The sequence below is a fragment of the Chinchilla lanigera genome, unplaced genomic scaffold, assembly GCF_000276665.1.
Source record: "Chinchilla lanigera isolate Chin_1 unplaced genomic scaffold, ChiLan1.0 scaffold00013, whole genome shotgun sequence".
NCBI classification, from domain to species: domain Eukaryota; kingdom Metazoa; phylum Chordata; class Mammalia; order Rodentia; family Chinchillidae; genus Chinchilla; species Chinchilla lanigera.
Genome location: NW_004955414.1, coordinates 25,437,444 through 25,449,152, shown reverse-complemented (window position 1 = coordinate 25,449,152; position 11,709 = coordinate 25,437,444). Strand labels below are relative to the sequence as shown.

Below are 11,709 nucleotides of genomic sequence, written 5' to 3'. Positions count from 1 at the left end.
ATAGTGAGTTCAAGGCCAGCCTGAACTACATAGCAAGACCCTGTCTCAAAAACACAAAAGAAAAAACGGAGAAAAGCAGCCAAATCGGCCTGTGGACCCGGAAGGACCTCTGGACTTTTCCAGCCTTTTCATGCCCATTAGTGCGAAGACGGCCAGGGCTCCCAGGAGCAAAGCAGGCTCAAGGCTCTGGCTCATAGTCCGTCTTCCACAGATGCTGGGATCAGCTTCTTCTAAAAGGAAGGGGAGGTTCCACAGATGCTGGGATCAGCTTCTTCTAAAAGGAAGGGGAGGGTGGTGTAGACGCTCCAGATAGACCAGGAGAGCACACTGCAGGTAGACCACAGCTGTCTCCCCGACACTGCCCTGGGCCACAGGGACGGGACCCTGGCCATATCTGAGAAGGCATTTCTTTCAGAAAAGGGTCGTTCACAAGCCAGCGTCTACTGATGGCCTACTTGGTGCTGTGCCTTGCAAGACAGCCTGAGGGGGCCGGTGTGCCTCGTGGCCCTGGGTGCGGGAGTTCGACTCTGGTGACGGGAGCTCGGCCCTCGGTGCTGGCAACCGCCAGGGAAGCAGAGCAAGGAAAGCTCTGACACCAAGGACCCCACAGGCTCCCAGGGTGGGGAGCAAGGCTGGCATCCTCCGGGGTCTCCTGGGAGGTGACAATCACAGGTCTTTCAGAACCACTCCGCAGCCTCACTGGCACCACCAGCCACGCCCTGGAACCTCATGGGTTCCCTCATCAGTTCAGACACTTGCCAAGGCCCTGGCTCCACAGGACACCCCTGAAAGGGCAGAGCGGCCTGTGGGCATGCAGGTGGCTGCGGGCGGTCCCCTGGCTCCCGGTGGTCCTGCATGACCACCTCGAAGGCGCCTCTGGGTCTTCTCAGAACCTCCTAAAATCGCCCCCCCAAGCCCCAGCTGAGACGGAAAGCCCCTCCACAGGCCCAGGAGAAAAGGACAAAACAGCAGGTGGGGCGGGAGTGTCTTCGACTCATAGAGAAACCTGAACAGGCTGCACAGCCCCACCCCAGGGAGCGGCAGGTGGCCACTGCGTGCCTGCAGGTGTGGCCTGTGTGTCCCATCTGGGACCTGAGTTCCCCCCAGGAGGTGGAGCCGCCACGGGGGACAGGTCTGACTCTGCAGCCAGGCTGCCTCCAGCCCAGTGCTGCAAAGGCCGGGCTGGCTGATCCAGAGAGCCCGTCACTGTCCCACGGCCACCTGCCTTGGTTACTTTTCTCTCACTGCTGAGGGAGAATGAAGGCAGGGAGCTCACAGTTTGTGGAGGTTTCAGTCCCTGGTCAGTTGGCTCCAAGGCAGGGTGGCGGTGGCTGAGGAGCAACCCTTCGCAGCGGCAGAAGACAGCAAAAGCAACCAGAGCAGAAGAGGGAGCAAGTGTCTTTTCCCCCCTTAGATTGTATGCAGGCCACCACCACCAATCCCAGCAGGAGACAATGAACCAATCACAAACTCTAGATACAGCCGCCTCTGAAAAGCTCGCCCCGCCCGGCTGCTGCGGATTTGGGGGGACATCCCGACACAAACTGTAACACCACCTTCCTGCTAACCGCATGGCACTGCCTTCCACCTCAACCCTTTCTTGGGCAGCCTGTGTGCTCCCCACAAACAAGGACTTCAGGCAGACAGCCCAGTTGGGCAGCCTGGGACAGAGACTGCTATCCCACTGGAGGGCAGGTAAGACCTGGTCCAAGATGGGACAGTGTCCCTGGGGACAGTGGCCCAGGACACCCCTGCCCAAGAGCAGAGGAAAGGGACAGACAAGAGGGCAGGGGGCTGGGGATTTAACTCAGTGGCATAGCGCCTGCCTGGCAAGTACAAGGTCATGAGTTTGATTCCTGGTACTGGAAAAAAAACCAAAAAAAAAAAAAGAGAGAGAGAGAGAGAGAAAGAAAGAGGGCAGGTGCGGGGTGCCCGGAAGGGGCTCAGCAGCCGCCCTCTGCATTCCTGGGGGGCCCGCCCCCGAGGCCAGGCCTGCACCCATGCGGTGGAAACCAAACCAGGAGGCACAGTTGGGCCCAGGGTTGGAATCTTGAGTCCAAAAACGCAGCTACTGGCCAGGGCCGAGGCTCGGCAACCTCAGAGGGTCAGCAGGACCGGAGCACAGGCCTGGAGAGGTTGGGCCGCCGACTGTGGGGCGATGCTTGGACAGGCTGGCTCGCTGTGACGTGGACACACAGAGAAGAGACGACTGCCACCCCTGGGGTCGGCGGGGGAGGAACAAACAGCGCCCTGGAAGAGGGTCGGAACCGCAGTGTGGATCCGGCACACTGGGCCCTCTGCGAATGTGAGGCTCACGGCTCATCTCCAAGGACCAAGGGTCCCAGCACCCTAGCGCCACCCTAGGGAAGGTGAACTTTTGACAGATGTAACTGCACCCAGGCCGGGGGTCCCCCGAGGTTCACTTGTGCCCTTTCCCAGCCAACCACCACCCGCCCTCAGTAACCACCTTCTTACTCTAAATCCACAGGTGGCGTTTCCCGAATCCTAGAAGGTGACAGAATGGAATGGCATGGTGTGCGCGCTTCTCTTGGGCTCCTTCCAGCAGGGGATGCCCGCGGCTCTGCCTGTGCCGCCCGCCGCTCCTAACACACTCCTTTCAGTTAGACGCCGCAGCCCCGTTGGAAGGCCCGCAGCTCATTGTCTCTGCTCTGCTGGTGGCGACCTGGGTCGCTTCTGGTTTGGGGCCACTCTGAAGGCAGCGCTGTGAACCCTCTTGTACCGTCCTTGGTGGACTTAGGCCTCATTTCTCTTGGGTCGTGGAGTAGGTGTTTATCTTTAGTGCTGATAGATATTGCTGAATAGACTCAAAGCTGAGGGGGGATTTTTTACATTCTCAAATTTAAAAGAAAAATGGAGAAAATAACGAGATATTCCTTAAACTATTCCCTTAAAGACAGATACTTTCCATAAACCCGGAGCACACGCCGCCACCCAGCCCCAAGGCTGTTCCCTGATCCTTGCCCCACTTGGGCAGCTGCCCTGGCAGCCCTGCCCTGCGTCCCTCAGCGTTTCACGGGTCGGAACAAGCTCGGCGCTCCGGGCGCGGCGGCCCCTGCGCGCGTTCTCTCCTCGCTGCTGGCAGGTGGCGCGGCCAGACCCACCCTGAGACCCCGCCCAGGGAAGGGGCAGAGGCAAACCGGCTCCTCCTTCACACTTCACGCCTCACAGTCTGGTCTCAGAGAGACTTTGGAAAGTAGGCCAAGCAGCTCCTTGCCGATCGGTGTTGAGAAAGGACCATAGCCTTTCTACCTGGGAGGAAGAGGCAGGAGGGTCCCGAGTTTGAAGTCAGCCTGGACCACGTACCAAAACCCTGTCTCAAAAAAACAAAAAAGTACCCAGAGTTTCTGACCGCATCGCTGCGCCAAGGCTCCTGCCCTGCGCTCTCTGCCAGGTGTCACCGTCCCCTTCCAGCTGGGCTCCGCCTGAGTCCCTGCTCTGCTGCCGTCACCACGGGACTGAGCACTTGAAGGGTGGGGCCCAAGAGCAATGGCTCCTGCTGCCCCACCCCAGGCCGACTCGCAGGCCGAGGAGGCCGCTGTGCTCACTGCTGAGTTACAGGGATCCACTCAGGGATCCACGCGCGCGGCACAGCCTGTGGCCAGTCGCCGACCAACACTGGCACCGCGGCGAAGCTTCCAGCACACGCTCCTTGGGTGCACTTGCAGACTCGGAGGCAGAGGTCTGCAGCACGGCACCGCCGCTCGGTGACTTCCCCAGGTGGACGCTGAGGGTCACTCCTGCGCCCCTCCGGAAGCCGGCGCCAAAAGCCAGGGGCTGCTGGGGCAGGTGTGCTTCACCTCGGGGCTGACCGCCGCCGGCGCTCGCTTCGCCCCGCAGCCGGCCTGTGGGCGCGATGTTTTGAGGCTGCCAGCTTCCCCGGCCTCCAGCCCCTGCATGCCACGCCTTCGGATAGAGAAACAAAAACTCCAGACAGTGGCCAACGTTCCCTGGGGGGCAAAACACCCTCCCGCACCCCCGCTGAGAACCCGAGCGCTAGATAAAGAGCAGTTCTTAGAAACACGGCGGCCGGCCCCTCTGAGCTCTGCAGTACAGCACCGGCAGGCCTCCCACAAGCGGCCCGCACTATAATCCCGGCAACTGCGCAAACCAAAAGAGCCCCACTGTTTACTCCGGGGAAGAAAACCGAGAGAAAGAACACTCAGGAAAACAGCGGCCGGAGAGCGTGGAGCTAACAGCAACAACGAGGACAAACCGTCTTGGGAAGTTCCTGTTTGTGCGCTGACACATCAGCCGCGGTCTCCCACACGGGTGACTCAGACGCCAAGCCCAGGCCGCAGCGCACTGCTTGGGGTCCTAACCCCGAACCTCGAGTTCTCGTAAGCGGCCCCGAGCCCGTCCTGCTCGTCCCATGAAAGCGCACACACATACACAGCTTCACCCCACTGCTTTATTAAGCCAACCGTTTAAAATGTACGATGTTCTGGTGTTTTTAATTTTCTTACTGGCTCATTTACTAAAAAAAATACAAAATATTTTAATATGTCTTAGGAAAATTAGCAAAAATTTAAGACAGTTGAGCATATTGCATTATACAATTTTTAGATAAGAAAGTTTGAAAACTATAAATATTTTGGTCCCTCAATATTGCAAATCACAAAAACACATTTTTGAACTTTTTCATGCATAATTCCTGTAAAGAAATAGATCCCATCCTATCTCGATTTATTGAGGAAAAGGGCTCGATTACGATAAACACTCCTGAAACCTGCTGTACAGTAATTACAAGAGCTACGAGGGCTCTCCGGGTACTGTACTCCGGCAGCTACACCGTTTTCAGTACTTTGAGGAATTCGGTTAGTATCGAAACGTCGTTCCACCACAGTTCATTTCTGTGCGCTGTCTTTTCTACCTGCTGTGTGAAGAGATTTTGCCCCCTGGAGATGGCGTCACTGAAGCCACAGGATGTAAAACCAGAAGCAGCGAGCCCTGAACAGACGCCTCTGACAGCCACGGCATGGAGCGCGGTCAGGTCAAGGAAGCCGCCACCTCGGCCGGAAGCCTGGGCCCAAGAGTGAGGCCGAGCTGTCCAGCCGGATGTCCCGAGGGACGTTCACACCTCACCCTCCCGCCATGCTGTCACAGACATCACCGGCTTGTGTCTCCTGTCCTTCTATGAGGGACCACGGAGTCCCCTGGCGTGACGTGGAACAGAGCCACGGGCAAGTTCCACTCTCGGCTGATCTAATCAATACACCTGCCAGCCACTGAATAAAATGATAATACTGTTACGTGGCTGGTCAGAAACCAACTCCCCGAATTCACCGTTCAGTTTGGAAGGCACATGACAAAGATATGTCAGAGAAAAATCTGAACTTTATAATGGCAACTATAAGACGGCGTTAAACTACACTTTTAATTAAACAGGTAAAAACCTTAAGATAGATTTCTAAACACTACTTCATTGGCAAATATTTTCCAGTCATAGAAGGTGAGGATTTGTGGAATTACATTCCAGTTTCCTCCCATGTAAATAAATACCTGCCCTGAAATCTCTAAAAGCAGACAGCGTAGCCGCGGAGCTCCCACTGCAGCGCTCCCGTGGGAAGCGCCCCCTTACTGCTCTCCTGCGAGCGAGGTCAGGACGCTCGGGGCTCGGTGCTCGCGGACAGGACCGGTGCCTTCTGCCAAATTCTGCCTTTTGTGTAACCGTGGAATCACCCCGTATTTCTGAACAACTATATGCATCACTGCTGTCCAGGAAGTTATTGCTGCTTCTAAGTAACTAGTTTGGGAAGGCTTCTTTTCCTAGTACTGCAATCCAAAGATACACACGACAGCTTTCCCAACACTTCTTTCAAGTCAGATGCACAGAAACTCTGATCCCAACTTTCCTGTGACGCTCATTTTTATGGGTATTTCCTCCCTGCCACCCGTGGGAGAGCAGAAAAGCTGCCCCACTGATGAGCGCCAGCTCCACGGCCCGGACAGTGACAACCTCGTCTTCAGGACGCCCCGCCTCCCTGCAGCCACACGGTCGCTTCCCGCTGCCCAGGAGCACATAATCTGCTTTACAAATTGTCCAAGTAACTTTTATTTCAAACTGGCTTCCTTCTACTACTGAACGTGACCCTCCCGCTGCGTGGCACAGGCCCGACAGCCTGTTCTCCCTAGATAGATAAAGAAGACCCCAGAGGCCTGGCTGAGTGCGCCCCTGGATGTCTTCCTCGAGGGTGGGCAGGGGAGGGAACTGGAAACCACACACCCCAAGCCACGGCCTGGGGCGAGGAATACGTGGGCAGACAGCCGGGAAAGCTCCCCTGCCCGATCATGCGCTAGTAGAAGGGTGAGCGGGGAAAGCGGTTCCAGGACGTCTCGGCGGCGGACTGGCCGGTCTGTCTCGCTGAATTGGGCGCCCAGCAGAGGAAAGGAGCAGCCAGGAACCAGGACACCCGGGCCACAGAGGCGCAGACCGTCCAGGCCGCAGCTGACTGTGCTCTGTGTTCGCCTCATTCCAAGGAGAATCTCAGCTGCACGGAACTGTCAGAAGCCCAAGGTGTCAAAGAAAGAGGAAAGAAGCGCCTGACAACACTGACTTTTTTCTTTGCGGGGAAGCCCTCGCGGATGGGCAGGCGGGCAGACAAGGCCTCCTTAGGGGCTGGACCCCGGGAGAGGCGCGGAGGGGAGCAGAGCTCGAAGCAGCAAAGCCGGGTTCTTTCATCTTCAGCAGAAAGCTCTGGGGCCACACTGGTATGTACACGCGGAGGGGACGGCGGCCTGGCTCGGTCACTCCGTGGTCTTCTTCCCTTTCCAGTTCTTCTCCCGCTCCTCCAGCTCTGCCTGGGTGAAGGCCGCGGGTCCCCAGTTAGTGATGAGGTGAGGATTCTTGGAACCTAGGAGACACACAGGCCCTGAGCTCAGGAGGAGCCGCGCCTCGCCGTGCACCGCCTGTCCCACGACAGGACACCAGCTCCTCCCCTTCGTCTCTGCTCAAGGAGCACCGGGCAGGGGCTGGGGATTTAGCTCAGCGGCAAAAAGCGCCTGCCTGGCAAGCGCAAGGTCGTGAGTTCGGTTCCCAGTACCGGAGAAAAACCAAAAAAAAAAAAAAAGAAGAAGCACTGGGCAGAAGGACAGAAGAAGCCCACGCAGGGGCCCTGGGGCCTCCTAGCGACAGGAGGGCGGGCTGTTAAGAGAAGTTACCCTAGGCAGGTTACTCATATGTGCAGGCTTAAACAGGTGGTCTGTCTGTTTTTATGTACAATTCAAGTACACAAAACAAAAATAAATTTAAAAATAAACGTATGATTGCTCCCAAGAATCTATTACCTGGTTCTATCAATCGAATCAACCCTTCGTGATGGGCCACTTTGTCCTTCCAGCTCTTCGTCGTATTAGTTGCCATCTCCAGCTTCTTCTTAACTCCCTGCAACGAAAGTGGACTTTGGACTTTGCAGGCCAAGGTACTTTAAGAACCAAGTAACAACGATGGCCATTTACTATGTGCTTGTTTACAGCCTCACTGAATCGCCACAGCCTCTGTAAGGTGTAGAAGCTACTACTGCTCCATTGTACAGCAGGGGAAAGTAGGGTTCAGAGAGGTTAAGAGCCTGCCCGAGGCCACACAGAAGGAGGCAGCAGAGCCCGAACTGAATCCCTGGTTCCAAAGCCTGTCCTTCGGCCACGTTCATGGCCGCAGAAAATTTCGTGTGCCGGTTATATTACCCTGCCCCGCACTGCAAATCAGCCACCCACAGAGCTGCCTGTGTTCCTAGGGCAACTCTCCCTCCCTGGCTGGAACCAAGAAAGCTTTGTCGGCGGGTGCTGAAAAGCACAAGCAGGGAGGAGTTCTCTCCAGATGCCACTTAGGCTACTCATGTTCATCACCCCGGGGGCTTCCATGGCACCTAGGGGACAGCGTCTGCCAGTAATCAGAGGGCAGCCTGCCAGGCACAGGTTCCGGCCCAGGACCTCAGCCACTTCCCTGCCGCCTGGCCCTCCAAGACCACCTGGGTCAGACTCCACGCACCTCAGTCCTGCCAAAACCTCCTCTGCCTCCTTCCCCACAGCTTCCTGCTGCCGGCCGGGTGCCTGTTCTGGGGGGCACAGTGTGTCTAAGGGGTGAATCCAGGGGGGCACAGGGCCCGCCCACCTCATACTGCTCCAGCGCCTGCTTCCGCTCAAGCTCCAGCTGCGCCAGCTGTGCCATGGCCTCCTGCAGCGCCTGCTCCTTCTCGGTGCGCTGGTGCTCCAGCTCCTGCTTCTCCGCCTCCGTGGTGGCGATGGCCTGCTGCTGCACCAGGTGCCACTGCTCCAGCTCCGCCCTCTTGGAAGACTCTTCCTCCAGCAACCTGCAGTGTGGGGGAGACTCGGGGTCACAGCCTGCCCAGGCAGACGAGGGACACGTTTTGGAAGAGCATGTGACCACCTAGTGCCTCCCATTTTACACGGAGGGAAGTGGGGGCCACAGACGCACTCCTCGAAGCGTTGGGAAGTGACCCGTATGTCCTGCACCCACTTCAGTTCCGCCCCACTCTGAGGAGGAACGGAGGGGGAGGAGACAGTATTTACGCCAACCTGAAAGCGTGCCAGGACTGAGCTAGTGAAGGGTATTTCCTCCATCAGCCCCCTCAGTAAACTTAGTGCTGTCACCTCTTCACACTTCAGTGATACGGAAACTGAGTCGCAAAGGTTGTGACCTATGCTAGATCACTTCCTCTGCCCGGCAGTGGGGCCAAGTCTTGAAATTTGTCTACCTGCAGTAATATTAAAACACTTTTTCACCTAGTAAAGACCTGTTACCAAGGAAAAAGCTGACAAAGTAATGAAGACAAAGGGAGAAAAAGCTGACACAAAGGAGAACAACACGTTATTTACTGAGCAATTGCTAGGTGCCAGGCACTTGAACTCCATTACTGCTAATCCCCCAGTGATCCCGAGCGGTGTTATCACACGTCAGCGATGAGGCAATGGAAATCCGCGAGATTTGAGTAGGGCGCCCAGGTCAGAAGGGGTCTCAACCCTGGTCTGCCTGTCTCCAAAATGTTATCTTCACTAACTGCCTGCTTATCCAACCATGCGAGTGTATAAATCAACAACCCGCGCCCGGCCCAGGCCTGCAGTAGAACACAGGTGCAGTGGGCGGAGATCAGCCCCGCCAAGGACAGGTCGGTCCACGAGCACAGAAGGCAGGTCCAGGACAGGTCGGCTGCCCGGACCTACAGGAAAAGGAGAACAGCAGTGGAAGAGCCGAGAAGCGGACCTGTAACTCCCAAGGGACCCCAGCTCCCGCACGGGGGCAGAAGTCCTCCCGCTCACCTCAGAGGTGGCTCCAACTCTAGGTGATTGGGATTGTCACTGTAAGCACGGTGGGAAGGGCTTACTTCTCCCTCTGGTAGAAAAGTCAGGGGAGGTGGGCAGTGGCTGGGCTGCCCGGCCTCTGAGTCCCTTTGCGTCCCAGGACTGCCCCACAGCAGGGATGCTTGGCAGCCAGGGCACGGGGCAGCAAGAGCTGAACCTGGCTGAGCAAAGGTCCTGTGACTCCAGGGTGACTGACACAATGCATCAGAGACAGTGGAGAATGGATCTTGCTGCTGGCAGCAATACCTGGTGACAGCCAGGCCCGACGGATGCCCCCACCGCCTGGCCAGAGCTCCAGGCTGGGCTGCCGCCAGACTCTGTAGAACCGGGGAGCCATTCACGAACTTTCCAGTAAACTGCTTTATTGCTTTAGGTAGTCCAAGGTGGCTTCTGTGGTTTGTCTGCAAACAAACCTGAGCGAAGACCTCTGCAGATCACCCTCTGTTCCTCACCTTCCTCATTTATTTAAAAAAAAAAGGAGAAGGTGCATAGTAGCAGATTCCTGTCATCTCAGCTACTTGGGAGGCTGAGGCAAGAGGACTGCTTGAGCCCAGGAGTTAAAGCCAACCTGGGTAACATAACAGGACCAGTTCAAAAAACAAAAAAACACAGACACTCTATCCACCACCAGAACTTCATATTAAATGGGCTAATTCATGTAAAGTACTTTCCTACCTAATAGCAAGGACTGAGTAAATAACAGCTCAAATCGTTACAGCAGGGCTGTTGCTTCATTTGCATTGGACACGGCACATTCTAAAGCAAAGTGTGTAAGGGTTTTGGCAATCACATCACAGGGCAGTGAAACCCTGAATCTTCCCAAACGAACAGTTATGGAGCCAAGTCTCCTGGATGTGGTACTTGTTCTTTGGATACTTTAAACTATTTTCACGGTCTCAAACTTTCTCATTCACTGATGTCTTTTTGAATGCTCGCTGTATTTCAAAATTCTATACATGTCTTTCCCACCTGCAAAGGAGATGAAGGAACAAAGCAGCGCGGTCTGCGACTACCAGATGCCGGACAGCGCTCGAAACACCAGGCCCAGGTCCTCCCATCTTTACAACCCTACGAAGCTGGCAGTTACCTCTACTTCACAGATAAGGAACTGAAGGCCCAAAGTAGTGAAATGCTTTTGTAAAGTTACATGGCCAGAAAATGCCAGGCCTCGAGTACCCACACCTCCCTCCAAGAGCCCAGCACGCTTCAGAAACGTGAACAGTATCACATCGCAAGGCAGAGACTGCGGGTCCCCGTGGCCTGAACAGGTTGAACCTGGATCCACCCACTCATTCAGAAAATATTCCTTACACATCCACCATGTGCCAGGCGCAGAAAAAAGTAAGTAAATTAAATGTGAATGAAAAAATTACCAGACCAGATGACTCAAGACGAACTTCTTGTATTTAAACAACTACTGCAAAATCTATCTCTGGAGAACCTTCCAGCACTCACAGCGAAAGGACCGTGCATTAGAAGGACACTGAGGTACAAATATCCCAAGACCTACCACTACTTTAGGAGAGGCTCGAAGAGAGTTCCCTGCAAGCCCATTGCATTTACCTGAGCCTGGTTTCCTCCCCTGCTGCAGAACCAGCTCGGAGCTGACTTCTCTTGCTTCTGTTGCCCTCTGCCAGTCTGGGGTTTTTTTTGTTTTTTGTTTTTTTGTCTTTTTGAGACAGGGTCTCCCTATGCAGTTCAGGCTGGCCTTGAGCTCACTTTATAGCCCAGGCTGGTCTCAAACGTGCAAGGATCCTCCTGCCTCAGCCTCCCAAGTGCTGGGATTATAGACATACACCACCACGCCCGGCCCCTCTGCCAATCTGACTCAGTGACTCTCAGAGCCAGGCCAGGCCAGGCCTCTGGGGACTCTGGGAAAAAGAGAACTTGCTACACTTAAAAATGACCACTAGATGGGGCAAATTTGTCCATTTCAAGTTCTGAAAGCACAGAATACATTTCTGAGTGAATAAAAGGGCTTTGAACCTATTGTTGTAGCGCACACATATAATCTCAGCACTCAGTAGGCTGAGGCAGGAGCATAGCCATGAGTTCAAGGCCAGCCTGAACTACACAGTGAAACCCTATCTCAAAAAGAACAAAAAACAAAAAAATTCTGGGTGAAAAAATGTAGTTCCAAAAGCTTTTAAAAGTACAATTTTAAGTAGCAATTACTGAAGGAGTGGCGCTAACCCTGAATAACCAAACAGAAGCAGCACCCTCTGAACCTCCAGGACACAAGGAAAGCAGCACTAAGAGGGAAGTTACAGCTGTGAGCGCCAATCTCTGAAACAGAATGAGCCCAAATAAATAACCTAACAACGGCCAGCCGCCGCTGCTCAATTGAGAACTATCATGACACACAGAAACAAT

The 11,709-nt window shown here is 55.1% G+C and overlaps 1 protein-coding gene across 1 annotated transcript in view; it reads right to left on the bottom strand.

The window, feature by feature from the left end:
* Positions 1 to 4,409: 4,409 nt before the first annotated feature.
* Swap70 (SWAP switching B-cell complex 70kDa subunit) overlaps positions 4,410 to 11,709 on the bottom strand; it is a gene marked incomplete at its 5' end in the record, with an annotated part of 59,096 nt that continues 51,796 nt past the window's right edge. Inside the window, 3 exon segments of the mRNA XM_013512023.1 lie at positions 4,410 to 6,872; positions 7,306 to 7,402; positions 8,129 to 8,327. Of these exon segments, the coding sequence (XP_013367477.1) occupies positions 6,766 to 6,872; positions 7,306 to 7,402; positions 8,129 to 8,327 (403 nt within the window).